A 16311-nucleotide genomic window follows, 5' to 3' on the forward strand; every position below is an offset into this window, starting at 1 on the left:
CTTATAATTGCTTAAATTTCTCCTAATAAGTAAAGGGATTGCCTGGGGTGGATTTGATCCTCTAGGGAGGGTCAGGTGGACCCCTGCACATGTTGGAACTGGAGGATTATAGGGGGAGAGATGCCAAATGTTTTATATTTTCCTGGTATTTGGTACTCAATAACTATACACGTCAGATGATTGAAAAAAGAATCTATAGAAATGAAATTAATATGTAAATTTTTCTGCTGAGCCTTGGCAAAAGGTACTTATATTTCCTATGATAATCTAAGAAGTATATGGATAGATAATTAGACTAAGCTTGAGTCTCAGCACTTCTACTTATTAGCCATGATTTGGGCAAGTTACTGAACATCTCTGAGCCTGAATTTGCTCAGCCTATAAAACAGCAATAAAAATACTGACATGGAAGGACTGAGTTACTACTACTGTCAATAAGAATAGTAGTACCACAATTGGCTGTTTGTTATGGGCGTGGTGGCTCACACTAGTAATTCTAGCACTCTGAGAGGCCCAGGTGGGTGGATTACTTGAACTCAGGAGTTCCAGCTACTCAGGAGGCTGAGGCAAGAGGATTGCTCCATTGCAAGAGTTTGAAGTTGCTGTGAGCTACGAAGCCACAGTACTCTACCAGTAGCAGGGTGAAAGAGTGAGACTCTCTGTCTCTTTCTCACACGCACACACTCACACACACGAATAGCCACAATTTATTAAGTATGTGGTTCGAGTCAGGCACTATGCAAAGCAGTTTAAATACATTATCTCATTTGCCTGTTTTAGGAAATAAATGAAGCATCATAGTCAAGACACCTGGCCCAGCACATGACCCACTCACACCCATGCAGACCCCCTTGCGTGCTGCCGTACTGTGGGATGCACTACGTCAGTGGGTAATTAAATGAGATCTGCGTCCCAGAAGGTAGAGGAGTGATCAGGTGGACTGATGGAAGATAGCTGGATCAGATTGGAGGAAGAAACCAGAGGACTTGTCAGCGATGTGCCACAGGTCTTTTTTTTTTTTTTGAGAAGCCCGTCACCCCTCATTATATAGTAGAATTGATCTCAGGTGACCCAGCATGTTTCCCTGACACAGTGACGTCTTCCTGTATGTCAGCTAAGTCATAGGCATGTACCATGTGTCTGATGTAATGCTAAGTGAGTAGCTGGTCTCTGTCCCTAGGTTTCTCTGGGAATGCTGATCTGGTCTGGTATCCCCCCAGAGGTCTCAGGACTCAAGCCATGGGGCTAACCCACTTTCTTGCTTTGGGTTTCCCCAGAAGCAGACCTAGAGACAAGGATTTGGCTGCAGTGGCTATTTGGAGATGACCCCAGGAAATGTAGTAAGGGAATAAAGAAGCCAGACATGGAAGGAAGGAAAGCCAGTCCAAGTGTGTGCTTAAGAGATTTTCCACTGTGGGCAACTGGACTCCCTCATTCTGGGGACCCTCTAAGAAGCCGTGCAGGGAAAGGGGCTGGGGTATTTCCCCTTCTACCCTCCTGTCTTCTTGCTGGAGGATGCACCCTACAGGCATTAATTGCCTAGCTCTCTGCCCACAGGCAGAGCAGTGATGCATGCGGGAGGCAGGACACTGTCCGGAACTGTCCAGAAAGCTACAGATGACTTCATGGGTGGGTAGAGATTCTGGCAGGGCTCCAGCAGCATCTGCTAACCCCACCTTCGTATATAGAAGACATTAAACGTTCATTTCCTGTTTGAAAGTCTTCCAAATAAATTGCCATCTTACTGCAAAACAGGACATTTCCTCATTGTTGTTGTTTCATATCCCCTGAGTAGGGAATTTTACTGTAAACATTTGTTCAAATGGCCTCTCTGAACATTAATTTGCAAATGAACGGAAGATAAAAATGTTCTTTTGAATGATCCCTATTAAATAAGCTTTGAGACATGAGCAGACCTCTAGAGTATGTGAAAGCTTAAAATCAGTCATAATGTTGCATTCAGAAACAGACACTTTGAGCAACAGGCAAAGGTGCTCCTTAGCACACCTGCAGGGCTTGGAACGCTGAGCTGAGAGATGCGGTTAGACGTTGGGGTGGACTGAAGAAAGAGTGCTGCTTCTGTATCAACTCACATTCCTCCCGTCCGCATTTACCCTGCCTTTCAGCTTGCATGAGCAACATTGATTGGTTCTGCTAAATGAGAAAACATGGGGCGGTGCCTGTGGCTCAGTGAGTAGGGTGCCAGCCCCATATACCAAGGGTGGCAGGTTTGAACCTAGCCTGGGCCAAACGGCAACAAAAGTGATACTCTGTCTAAATGAGAAAACATTTGGATGTAAATTCTTTATTTGGTAATTACTTTCTGAGCACATTGGAAGGCCCTGCCTGGGATTCAAATGTAAATAAGGCCTAGCACGGTGGACTATAAAAATAGATGAGTCTGTAGAGTGAAAATGTTCTTCTCGGCACCTTCTACTTCTTCAGTGATCACACCATATCCTCACCCCCATTCAGATTTCTAAATAGATTTGTCCGAAAAAATACTCCGAACCTGCTGAAAGTAAACTTTGAACTTGCAAGTGATTGTTCTTTCAGGTGAGGTTTTCCAGCCCTAATTTTGAGATCCTGCGCTGTCCTTTGTAACTCTGTGCCTGTGAAGTTGAGTGGAGCAAGTGTGAAGGAGGGGGAGATGGAGAAGGGAGTGCTCCCATACTTAGTTCTGGTGGAAGAGTGTGGGTTTCTGGAAACATATTTGGGTGCTGGAGCTGGTCATCCCAGCCAGGCACCGACTGACGTGGTCCTCACCTTACACAGGGGGTCCTGCCATGGACACACTGAGAAGTGTGGTAGGCAGCCCTCCCATGACTGAATTTGGTTTTATGTGACATATGTATATAAAAACAGGTAAGGGCTGGTTGCAGTGGGTCATGCCTGTAATTCTAGCACTCTGGGAGGCTGCGGTGGGTGGACTGCCTGAGCTCGGAAGTTCAAGACCAGCCTGAGCAAGAGTGAGATCTTGTCTCTAAAAAAGTAACCAAGAGGATGGATGGAGGGAGGGTGATTGGTGGGATTACACCTGCGGTGCATCTTACAGGGGTACATGTGAAACTTATTAAATGTAGAATATAAATGTCTTAACACAATAACTAAGAAAATGCCAGGAAGGCTATGTTAACCAGTGTGATGAAAATATGTCACATGGTCTATAAAACCAGTGTATGGTGCCCCATGATTGCATTAATGTACACAGCTATGACTTAATAATAAATAAATTAAAAAAAAAAAAAAGTAACCAAGCATTGTGATGGGCACCTATAGTCCCAGCTACTTGGGAGCCTGAGGCAAGAGAATCACTTGAGCCCAACAGTTTGAGGTTGTTGTGAGCTATTATGTCACAGCACTCTCTGGAGGGTGACAAAGTGAGACTCTGTCTCAAAACAAACAAACAAACAGCTGGTAAAGGTTTAAATCTCCTTTTCTCTCTAGTCTTTCTTACAAGAGCTGTTCAGTGGCAAAAAGACAGGCTCATGTGCATGTCACAGCCTGTTTCTTTGTGTACTGTTTGGTGACACACTACATGTGTCTGGGAGAGAAATGATGAGGGAGAATGGTTCATCCGTAAGCTCTACAACTAGCCCAAGAATAACTGAGCGTTCCCTAACTCTTTCACACTATCCTTCACAGATAACCACAGATATATAAGCTACGTAGATGGTGGCAGCAGTTAATAACTTATGGTCCATCTCTCAGGTTTCAGAATAGAATTGAACATTGGAAAATATAAATTAGGCAAAAGAATTGTTTCTGAAGGGTTCAGGTGATACAAAACAATGAATTAGGCTAGTGGGGGGTTTAAGAGAACCTACTGTTATAGAGAATCTGTGATAGTGTATGATTTATTATAATCTATCTTACAGTTTTACTAGAATTTAAAAATTACTCAGAAGCACCTAACTCACTGTGTATTGATATTTCAGTTCTGGGAACATTTGTTTCTGAGTGAATTTGTTTGCAATTGCCTTTCAGGAAAATTTGTTAGCAGGCAATTCTTAAGTTCTCCCCTGATCTTTTATTCTTTTCTGAAATATTATTGATTTTATTTTCCCAAACATAATTTTATATGGTAATATCTGTGCAGAAGCAATTTGCTATGGTCCAAGGAACTGGATTCTTATGGGCATTTGTCTTAGTAATGTGATTACAGAGTCACTAACTTGATCTTAATAACATTTGCCTATTATTCTATATTAGCTGCGTGAAAGAGAAACTGTACTTTTTAACTCAGAGGACTACCCTTGTGTATCTCTCTTGGCTTAAATGCCTTGCAAAATTAATGTCCAAGTGATTTTTGAGTGGCTATTTGCATTATTTGAAACTAGTTCGGATTAAATCCAAACGTTATCACCAATGTTGCGTGCAGAGAGGAAATTACCTTTTTAGTATTCCTTAAGAAACTTAAATCATCGATTCACAACATTTTATAAACTAATCACACTATAGTCCTTAGGATGATGTTTTTACGCTGTTGTGGCTGCAGGAGGCAGCATGATATAAAAATCTTAGACTCTGCAGTCAGATTTGCTTAGAATCTGGCCACACGACGTGACTATGTGAATGGGGCTGTGTGAATCCACCACTCTGACCCTCAGTTTCCTCATTTCTTCAAGACAGAAAGATGTACTAGCGTTTCTATTCCAGTTTCCCATTTAAATGTTATAACTTCACTCTCTCAGTGAAAAAGACTGAGTTCGTCTTCAATAGACTTCTTCCATTTTCTTAAAGGAGATAAAAAGATCAGATGATCATTAGCAGCTTGATTCATACTATCCCCAAACTAGAAACAACCCAAATGTCCACCAATAGGATTATGGGTAAACAAATCATGGCATCCCTATGCAATGAAAAACTATTTATCGCTATGAAGAAAAAACTACTGACCCATGCTACAAGATGGATGACTCTTACATTTGTTGGGCAAAGTAAGCCAGACAGGAATAAGAGAGTATTGTCTAACTCCCTTTCCATGAAATTCCAAAACAGGCAGAACTCCTTTATGGTGACAAAAATCAGAACTGTGATTATCTTTGGGAAAAGAGTCTTGCCTGGACTGGGGCCCAAGAGAACTTTCGAGGTTGAAATGTTCTGTCTTGATTGGGTGGTAATTATACCAGTGCGTATATTTCTCAAAACTAGCTGTACAATTAAATTGGATGTTTTATTTTGTACAAATTATATTTTAATTAAAGGAAAGAATGCTCACCTATCCATTAGATATTTAATTTCCTAATGACCTGTTTTGGGGATTTGCAGGATGCAGTGACCATCTGTACCCTGGGAATTGGGACAGCTTTTGGAGAGTCCATTCTGGACAACACTCCCCGCCATGCGACTATTGTTACCAGGGAGAGCAGCGAGCTGCTCCGCATTGAGCAGAAGGACTTCAAGGCACTCTGGGAGGTGAGCCCCAAGGCTTCTCTGTCAATTAATGCAGCTTGGGGAAGAAAGGGAGCTGCCACATGGATAATGGCATTACAGTCAAGCTGTAATGTGTTCTGCTCTGAGCTAGTGGATGGAATTTAATTTTCAAAACTTGTTTTTGAAATGAGTGAGTAAAAAAGCCATTTTGACACAAGACATCCCTTTTTTTTTTAATTTAGTGCTTGCTCAATTTTCTGTAGTTAGACATACCTTATAATTATTTCTTGAATGACCATAGAGTGTTTTATGAATTTTCTCCCTCCTACTCAACAGATATATTCTTAACCAGGGAACAAAATACTTTGACATTTTCTTTTGCATTTAAAAAATCATCATTGACATGTTCCCCGGGAAAGTGGAATGAATGAGGTTAACATCTGCTTCATTTAAATGCTTTTAAAAATGATGTGCCCTATAATAAGGTATGGGAAATGGAGGTACATAAAGATGTCTGGTTCCTTGCCAACTTCCAAATGCATAGGTGGCACAGCAATGGATGGACACAACCGGTCCTGGTGGCTTTTGCATTTACAGATGCTTACCAGTGTCCCTCAGGGCATTGCGCTCATTTACAAGTGTGAGGAATACATCATCTTCTATGCAGCAATGGCAAGGCGGGCAACTTAGAAAGGCCCTCTAAGCCTTGCATCTTTCACGCTTGTTCCTTTTCAGTTCTTTAAGCTTCTGATTTCAACCTGTGGTTGCTCCTTGTCTTTGTCCTTGGCTCAGTATGTCCAAGCGTTAACCCAGAGAGCTGGCAGGCTTCGCCACTTGTCCCAGTGTGGCTAAGATTTCAAACTTGATCTAAAAAGAATTTTGTGTAATCAAATAGTTTCCTCCAGAGCCAAACAAATGACAGATGTGTTAGGAAGCCATCCTGCAGGTGAATGAGTGGTGCTTTGCCTTAAAAGTCATGCACAGACTCAGAAGGCCTTGGTGGTAAAACCTGTACTTTTATTCTTGGCAGTAGTGAATAAATTGTGGGGTTACTTGTTTGAAATATTTCGCTTAGAAAATATTAAAGAGCTCCAACTGCTCTGTAAAGTTCAGAGACAAAAGCTAGTTTTAGGAAGGAAAAATCGAAAGCAGGTTTGCATGAGGTGTGTGTGGAGAGATTTTCTGTCAATTAAAAGGGACCAAGCTTGAGGCAAATAAGCCAGTTTTTGGATCTTTTATAAAAGTTAAACGGAAAAAGCCTTTTTCAAAAAGGGAATTTGGAAAACTGGTTTTAAGAACAAAAATGATTACCCATGATGTGTGTCATTATAGCTGCTTTTGTCTGTGTGATTTACTCAAATTGCTGAGAGAAGATGGTTTGGGGAAATATTGAAAACATTTATTTTAATTAGGAGCCCTTGGTGCTATGTGCAGGAAGTTCCTGTGAACATTAAAACAAATGTGTTATTTAAAAATATTTGAAACAGAATATCAAATACAGTATAATGAACATCCACTCACTCCCGCTTAGTTCAGCAATTTCTAATAATTTAGAGCTGTATTTGCTTCATCTTTGGTTTTTGCTGAACCTCTTAATGTAAAGGGTTAATATATTATGACATTTCACCCTGAATATTCAGCATATATCCCCCCAAACTTGGAACATCCTTTAAAATACCCACATCTCACCTATAATACTAATGACAATTATCCTAATATCATCTGATATCCAGTCTATATTTCAAATATCCTGGATGGTTTTATAAATATCTTTTATAACCTTTTTTTCAGGCACCAATTAGAGGCTCCAATAAAAAGCTGCATATTACTTTTGATTGTTATTATTATTTTTTTTTTTTAGAGACAGAGTCTCACTTTATCGCCCTCAGTAGAGTGCACAGCAACCTCCAACTCCTGGGCTTAAGCGATTCTCCTGCCTCAGCCTCCCGAGTAGCTGGGACTACAGGCGCCCGCCACAACGCCCGGCTATTTTTTGTTGCAGTTTGGCCGGGGCTGGGTTTGAACCCGCCACCCTCAGTATATGTGGCCCTCACTGAGCCACAGGCGCCGCCCACTTTTGATTGTTATATCTAACTCAGGCTCTCTCTCTTTCTTCTCCTACTCCCTTCTCCCCCCCGTACTTCCACCATGGCCTTGACTTGTTAAATGGTCAGGTCAGTTTCTCTCAAATTCAAGATTTGTCTGATACTTTTTTCATAGTCTCTTTTTTTGCACCTATACCCCAGAGTTTCCTATAAATGGAAGCCAGTCTAAAGCCTTGACTAGATCAAGCCAGACATTTTTGGCAAGAAAATGTCAAAGTTGAGACTGAGTATATCAGGAGCATCATAATTTGTGGGTTGCTTGACTGTTGATTAGATTTAGAATTGTACAGTTTTTTTAGGTTTAGCATAGTCTGCATACACACAAGCATGCCCATCAGTTAAGTTCTGATTAACAGATCACTAGTAATGGGGTTTATTGCATTTTCATGACTGATCCCTGGTTAAGTTATCTGAGTACACATTAGAAATGTTTTCTGCAGATATTTCCCTTAGAGAAAAACCATGAAATAGGGACATTGATATTGAGGACTTCTTTGCTATCCCAAACTGTGTCACGTGTTTGGCAGCTCAGTGGGGCCACCACTCACCTGTAACCCCAGAGCGTGATTTCTGATCTCCTTTGCCAATGACTTAAGCATAGTGGGGTCAAGACTCAGAGAGCCATTCAGACCTCAAGAGGATGGGAAGGTTTTGGTCTGACTTCTTTCACAGAGTGGGCAAATAAAATAAAATTAGATCAACATAAAAGATATTCAGTATATGTTGAAGAAATGAGCAATAAGAGATTAGTCAGCTCTTTCTCACAGTGAATAAGGAATTAGTCAGATAGTTCATTTTATTTGCCTATTCATGTGTTGAATGTGAATTCGGTGCTCAACCAATGATTTAATTGTCTAAACTGAAAATGCAGTAAATCCCATTCCTAGTGATCTGTTAATCAGAACTTAACTGACGGGCACACTTATGTGTATGCAGCCTATGCTAATTCTAAAAAAACGTACAATTGTTCAGGACCTTCTGAATAAAAAAGATTGAATTCTGTTTATTTTACTGCTTATGTATTCAACACAGACTGAATAGCTCCCGCGTTGATCTAATCAGGTGTGTGTGCTGTGTGTATACATGTACATATTTATTTATGTTCCTGCTCTCAGGATGGGGGCTTCTACTTGAAGGAAAAATAAAATAAGAGATAGCATATAATTTCAAAGCGTATCATTATAATTAAATGAATTTCATTTTTATACCTTGAATATAAGTGATTTACTCATGGATATACACAGTGCTAATCTGCCAGCAGAATGTTTGATAGCCAGAACACCCATTCCTTATTTATGTCAGATCATAGCCGTCCAACAAAACTGAATACACGTACTTCTCATCAGCCCGTGGAACTTACTCCAAAATCGATCACATCTTAGGTCACAAGTCTAACCTCAGTAAAGTTAAAGGAATAGAAATTATTCCTTGCATCTTCTCGGACCACCATGGAATAAAAGTTGAGCTCAGTAACAACAGGAATCTGCATACTCATACAAAAACATGGAAGTTAAATACCTTATGCTGAATGATAGCTGGGTCAGAGATGAGATTAACAAGGAAATTGCCAAATTTTTGGAACAAAACGACAATGAAGTCACGAATTATCAGAACCTCTGGGATACCACAATGGCAGTCCTAAGAGGGAAATTTATAGCACTGCAAGCCTTCCTCGAGAGGAAGTTAACAACTTAATGGGACATCTCAAGCAACTGAAAAAGGAAGAACATTCCAACCCCAAACCCAGTAGAAGAAAAGAAATAACCAAAATTAGAGCAGAATTAAATGAAATTGAAAACAAAAGAATAATACAACAGATCAATAAATCAAAAAGCTGGTTTTTTGAAAAGGTCAATAAAATAGATAAACCTTTGGCCAACCTAATCAGGAAAAAAAGAGTAAAATCTCTAATCTCATCAATCAGAAACGACTAAGACGAAATAACAACAGACTCCTCAGAAATCCAAAAAATCCTTAATGAATATTACAAGAAACTTTATTCTCAGAAATATGAAAATCTGAAGGAAATTGACCAATACTTGGAAGCATGTCACCTTCTAAGACTTAGCCAGAATCAAGTGGAAATGTTGAATAGGCCCATATCAAGTTCGGAAATAGCATCAACCATACAAAACCTCCCTAAAAAGAAAAGCTCAGGACCAGATGGTTTCACGTCAGAATTCTACCAAACCTTTAAAGAGGAATTAGTACCTATATTACTCAACCTGTTCCAAAAGGTAGAAAAAGAAGGAAGACTACCCAACACGTTCTATGAAGCAAACATCACCCTGATCCCCAAACCAGGAAAAGACCCAACAAGAAAAGAAAATTATAGACCAATATCACTAATGAATATTGATGGAAAAATATTCAACAAGATCCTAACAAACAGAATCCAGCAATACATCAAACAAATTATACATCATGACCAAGTCGGTTTTATCCCAGGGTCTCAAGGCTGGTTCAATATACGTAAATCTATAAGTATAATTCAGCACATAAACAAATTTAAAAACAAAGACCGTATGATTCGCTCAATTGATGCAGAAAAAGCTTTTGATAATATACAGCATCCCTTCATGATCAGAACACTTAAGAAAATGGATATAGAAGGGACATTTCTTTGTTTTTTGTAGAGACAGAGTTTCACTTTATGGCCCTTGGTAGAGTGCCATGGCATCATACAGCTCACAGTAACCTCCAACTCCTGGGCTGAAGCAATTCTCTTGCCTCAGCTTCCCAAGTAGCTGGGACTGCAGGCGCCTGAGAAGGGACATTTCTTAAACTGATAGAGTCCGTCTATAGCAAACCCATAGCCAATATCATTTTGAATGGAGTTAAATCAAAATCATTTCCACTCAGATCAGGAACCAGACAAGGCTGCCCATCGTCTCCAGTGCTCTGTAACATTGTAATGGAAGTTTTAGCCACTGCAATTAGGGAAGAAAAGGCCATCAAGCGTATCCATATAGGGTCAGAAGAGATCAAACTTTCGCTCTTCGCAGATGATATGATTGTATATCTGGAAAACACCAGGGAATCTACTACAAAACTATTAGCAGTGATCAAGGAATACAGCAGCGTCTCGGGTTACAAAATCAACATTCATAAATTGGTAGCCTTTATATATACCAACAATAGTCAAGCTGAAAAAACAGTTAAGGACTCTATTCCATTCACAGTAGATGTGATTAAAGATTTAAACTTAAGACATGAAACTATAAAAATACTAGACGAGAACGCAGGGAAATCCCTTGAAGAAATTGGTCTGGGCGAGTATTTTATGAGGAGGACCCCCCCGGGCAATTGAAGCAGCATCAAAAATACAGTACTGGGACCTGATCAAACTAAAAAGCTTCTGCACAGCCAAGAACACAGTAAGTAAAGCAAGCAAACAGCCCTCAGATTGGGAGAAGATATTTGCAGGTTTCTGACAAAGGTTTAATAACCAGAATTCACAGAGAACTCAAACGTATAAGCAAGAAAAGAACAAGTGATCCCATCGCAGGCTGGGCAAGGGACTTGAAGAGAAACTTCTCTGAAGTAGACAGCGCACGGCCTACAGACATATGAAAAAATGCTCATCATCTTTAATCATCCGAGAAATGCAAATCAAAACTACTTTAAGATATCATCTAACTCCAGTAAGATTAGCCCATATCACAAAATCCAAGACCAGAGATGTTGGCGTGGATGTGGAGAAAAGGGAACACTTCTACACTGCTGGTGGGAATGCAAAGTAATACATTCCTTTTGGAAAGATGTTTGGAGAACACTTAGAGATCTAAAAATAGACCTGCCATTCAATCCTATAATTCCTCTACTAGGCATATACCCAGAAGGCCAAAAATCACATTATAACAAAGGTATTTGTACCAGAATGTTTATTGCAGCCCAATTCATAATTGCTAAGTCATGGGTAAATCCCAAGTGCCCATCGATCCACGAATGGATTAATAAATTGTGGTATATGTACACCATGGAATACTATGCAGCCTTAAAGAAAGATGGAGACTTTACCTCTTTCATGTTTACATGGATGGAGCTGGAACATATTCTTCTTAGTAAAGTATCTCAAGAATGGAAGAAAAAGTATCCAATGTACTCAGCCCTACTATGAAACTAATTTATGGCTTTCACATGAAAGCTACAACCCAGTTATTATGTAAGAATAGGGGGAAGGAGGAAAGGGTAGGGAGGGAAGCAGAGGGAGGGTGGTTGGTGGGATTACTCCTGCGGTGCATCTTACAAGGGTATATGTGAAACTTAGTAAATGTAGAATGTAAATGTCTTAACACGATACCTAAGAAAATGCCAGGAAGGCTATGTTAACCAGTGTGATGAAAATGTGTCAAACGGTCTATAAAACAAGTGTATGGTGCCCCATGATCGCATTAATGTACACAGCTATGATTTAATAAAAAAAAAAAAGACTTTTTTTCCCTGTAAGATTATTCCAGGTATGTTGGCAGTTGTGAAAGCTTTTTAGTTATTTCTATTTACTACCTTTTTAGGATACATAGGGGGAAAAAACCCTCTTTCATTAATAATCATTAATAATGTGAAAGTAAGAACTATTGAAATGACGGCAGGTTAGTCTCTGCTGATGTGCTTTAAAAGCCGTATTAGAATAATTTGCCTTCCAGGGGCATCTGCTCCTGCTTGAATAGGTTTGATATTCCTATCTGTCTGCCGCTGTCAGAAAAGTAAAAGCCAAATACTTAAAACATAATATCTCAGAACATAAATAAATATCTCAGAAGTCCTTTGGGTGGGTTTTATGGCTTTATTTAACACGCTAACAATTTCAGGTTTTTCCACTTTTGCATTACGGGTGGGCTTTCCAGGTGAAATGGCATTTCAGTTGGGTGTTTAGTGGACCTGGGCACTGCAGGGCACTTGGAGGCCTGTCTGAAGACAGGCAGCTCCTTGCCTGCCTGCAAAGGCGCAGGGCCCTGCACCCTCCACTAAGGAGCAGCTAGAGCTGCACAGCCAAGGAGTTTGCATTCTCCCAAGTCAGAAACCCGTGCTGACTTTTGGCAACTCCCGAGCTTTTACTGTAGGGTTACTTCCCAGGCCAGAAATTTGCATCAAAGGGCTAAGAAAAATACATCCAAAAATAAACATGAAAGCCAAGACTTCATGCCAGGAACTCCAGCCACACACATCCTGTTGGCTGGTTCTCGTGTCTCTCTCCTCACAGTCCTGGTTCTTTTAAACTAAGCGGAAGCCTGTTCCGATGACTTAGATGTGTGTCTGCACCCGGGTTTCACTCCTGTGTCTTCAAGCTCTTCCATGGAGTGACAAAATGATTCAAATCCAGAAAGGAAGGGAGTGAAGGTATTAGGAGATAACTCAAGTTTATTAAAAAAAAAAAAGGAAGTCTTTTTTTACTGCCTTTGACTGCCTGAGCATTCTTGGAGAACCATCAGCACCGATTTCCTCTCTGTGGCTCAGAGACACTCAATAATAGATAAGAACCTCGCTGCAATGAAGGGACATGTCACTGTCCAAGTAAAGGATAGATATTCACTGGATGTCTGAGAACGCTGAGAGGCTGAAAAGAAGGACGTATGCTCTACAAGGTCAGAATGGGTCTTTTTATTCTTTAGGGAGGGTGGGAGAGCGGAGAAAAGTCCATGTCACTGTTTGCATTTTGGAATGAAGCTCAGAAGCATCTCTGGCTTTTCTAATCATGTTTCACCAGACCCAAATGTGTGCCATGGCACTGGCGTAATTTGATTTCTTCTTTGTCTGTGGTGTGTGTGTGTGGGGGGGGGGCAGGGTGTGGGACAGCTTATCTTTCTCTGATGGTGAAGAATGCTTATTCAGCCTTATGATCTTACGTATGTTCCTCGAAGATAAACAAAGACAGTTGTTCGTAAGTAGGCAGAGTTACATTTATCACATCGATGTTAAGTACGTGTATTTATCTAGTGACATAGTTGAACAGCATATTAAAAATGAATTTTGGTCAGGGAAACAGAACCAGGGTGACAGTATCCCACCATCCGCATGCCTGATGGTCGTCTTACCTGCGTCTCAGACTATATGAAGTCCTTCGTGTTCCTGAGCATTCTGTTACATTATTGGTAACTTGAAGTTCGACCTGCTTCCCAAGCTACAATCCCACTGTTTCTCAGAAGATGATCAGGGGGTCTGAGCAGACCACAGCTTGGCTGGTGGACGGCAGGGATAACCAGATGCTGTCCAGTGGGCCTGTTAGTGGGGTGCTGTGACCAATAGTCCCTTCCACTGAGCTGGTGCTCGTTGGGTGCTCATTTCAGGAGTGTACAGTGGATTCTAGCGCCTCTTAGGAGCTGCTGATAACAGGCTCTGAAACGCCCCCATTGGCTGTGCAGCTGTCCACACTCTGTTGACACCGCACCTCCACCCTGTCCCCTGCGCTTGTACCTCACAGTAACCCCCTTCACTCTCTCGGCTAACCTACTGGGCAGCACGCCCTTCTAAACAGCTGCTCAGCTCAGTGGTAATTGATGCCACTTTAAAAATTTCATCTCTAAGAAGTTCTGTTGTATTCAGCAAATATACTTGCTTCCCACCACCCGGAGGTGCAGAGTACACCACGTCTGCCTTTCTGTGGTCTCTGATGGGGGGAAGACAGACAATCCTAAACACAAATGTAAGGCCAACTAAAAAAATGCTCCAAGAAAGGCACAGTGTGCTGACGGACACCGAGGGAGGCCAGACCCTGGTGGAAGCTTTGTTTCCACCAGGGTCTCTTTTTGTCCACAGACAAAGAGACTGGGTTCTGAATTCTTGTGTGGCTAACAAGGCTGCTTTTCAGCATCCCTGAAGGATTGGGCTCAGTTAACCAAATGATAGTGTTTGAGGCAACCTTGTCCCAGGGGACAGAGGACACAGGACAGGGCCGGGTTTCTCCACCCACGGTGCTGGCACTCCAGGCGGAGCTGGTGGGAGCTTGGCCTGTCCTTGGCGGGTGTCATGTGCTGGGTTTCCAAACGCCCAGTTCTGTGTTTTGTTTTTTGTTCAGCCATCATCTGGAGAAATCCAGGCTGAGGTTTAATGGGTCCCTCCAGGCAAAGGCAGTTCTGTTGGGAAACTTTAAGAACTTGAGACTTACAGGAGGAACTCGTGGTGTGACCTGGAGGATATTCTTAAGCTCTTTATGTGTAGAAAGCCCTGTGGTCATGGGACTTTCCTGCTCTGGTGGGGCCAAATTCCACTCCTGCTGCTTCAGGCCGCTGAGTGAGGGGTTAGGGCACAGTCACTGGGGCAGAGCGTCTGACAGGGAGGAAGAAACCGCAGGAAGCCCCGTCCCAGAGTCAGCCTCTCCGAATTCCTGCAGTCCTGGCCCTGTTTGATCTCACTGGCCTCCGTGTTCTGAGCTGTCTAGCCCAAACCGATAAACGCAAGATAGACCTTCCAAAGGCTGTTGATGTGGTCAGATGGTCTGGCCTAAAATTCCAATCTATTCCTGGTTTAACCCAGCTTTGCTGGACAGCTTTTTGCAAAGGTCTCCAGCTTCCTGGGCCATCTTATCATAAAATAGAGATGCTATTATTTAAACTCTGCTTTGCTCACCAGAATGGTCCAAGTTAATGCTAATTGCTCACTTATGTGCCTTATGAGTTGAAAAATTTGATACTCCCTCTCCCTTTTGGGTTTGAAAATTAAAGAAGGCAGAGCCACAAATTATGTGAATGGAACGAATAAAATATAGAGCAACAGTTCATATTCTATTGAAATATATTATTTGGAAGGGCAGAATAACTTTTTGGTATCTTTCATCATTTATAGTTATACTTCCATTTTTTTTTTTTAGACAGAGTCTCAGTAGAGTACTGTGAGGTCATAGCTCACAGCAACCTCCAACTCTTGGGCTCAGGTGATTCTCTTGCCTCAGCCTCTCGAGTAGCTGGGACTACAGGTGCCCGCCACAACACCTGGCCATTTTTAGAGATGGCATCTAGCTCTTGCTCAGGCTGATTTTGAACCTGTGAGGTCAGGCAGTCCACCCACCTGGGCCTCCCAGAGTGCTGGGATTACAGGTGTGAGCCTCTGCACCCAGCCTATAGTTACAGTTCTTAAAACTGGTTTCACATTAGAATTATTTGGGGAGTTGTTTTTTTTAAAATTCTAATTCTCAGGCCCTCAATAGACTGATGAAACCAGAATCTCCCAGGGGTCCTCAAACTACAGCCCGCAGGCCACATGAGGTGGTGTGTTTGTCTTTGTTCCCATTTTTGTTTTTTTACTTCAAAATAAGATATGTGCAGTGTGCCTAGGAATTTGTTCATAGTTTTTTTTTTAAACTATAGTCCGGCCCTCCAGTGGTCTGAGGAACAGTGAACTGGCCCCCTGTTTAAAAAGTTTGAGGACCCCTGCATGGGGCCTGGCCATCAGCAGTTTCTTAAATAGCTTCCAGTGGGTCCAGGCAGCCAGGGCTGAGAAGCTTGTCTTTCCGCAGAGGGCTTTTCCTCTCCCCCCCTTGGTGCTGACTTCTGCACTCATCTGGTTGGCATCCTTGCCCAGTGCTAAGGCCCTCTGATTGAATATCTTTATTCTTTACTAATCTGTGTTGAATTTCCTTCTGTCATATGGATATTCTCTGTCCAAACCGGGGTTTCTGCCAGATGTAAGTGATAATGGCAATTAGTGCTTTCAAGAGATTCTGTGGGGTCTCTTCAAGGCTTTATGAATTACAGTTTGCCCATGTGGAATGTTTATTGAAAGCATGAAAATAAGGTGAAAGATCATCTCCAAATTCTACCATCCCACACAGATAGTTTCTATTAACTATCAGAGCAATGGTGTAACTTCTGAGAAACTCCACTGTACCCGTCAG

General features: G+C 41.6%; 1 protein-coding gene across 3 annotated transcripts in view; it reads left to right on the forward strand.

Annotated features, from left to right (window-relative positions):
- The window catches only part of RAPGEF4 (Rap guanine nucleotide exchange factor 4), a 304043-nt gene that overhangs the window by 68222 nt on the left and 219510 nt on the right, over positions 1–16311 (forward strand). For 2 of the 3 annotated variants that reach the window (XM_053596307.1, XM_053596308.1), the window contains exon 4: positions 5272–5418. In XM_053596307.1, coding sequence (XP_053452282.1) covers positions 5272–5418 — 147 coding nt within the window. Of the gene's footprint in view, positions 1–5271; positions 5419–12692; positions 13067–16311 lie in introns of those variants that run through there. The other variant, XM_053596309.1, reaches the window with a different exon arrangement.

Source organism: Nycticebus coucang, chromosome 7 (assembly GCF_027406575.1).
Source record: "Nycticebus coucang isolate mNycCou1 chromosome 7, mNycCou1.pri, whole genome shotgun sequence".
Lineage (NCBI taxonomy): Eukaryota > Metazoa > Chordata > Mammalia > Primates > Lorisidae > Nycticebus > Nycticebus coucang.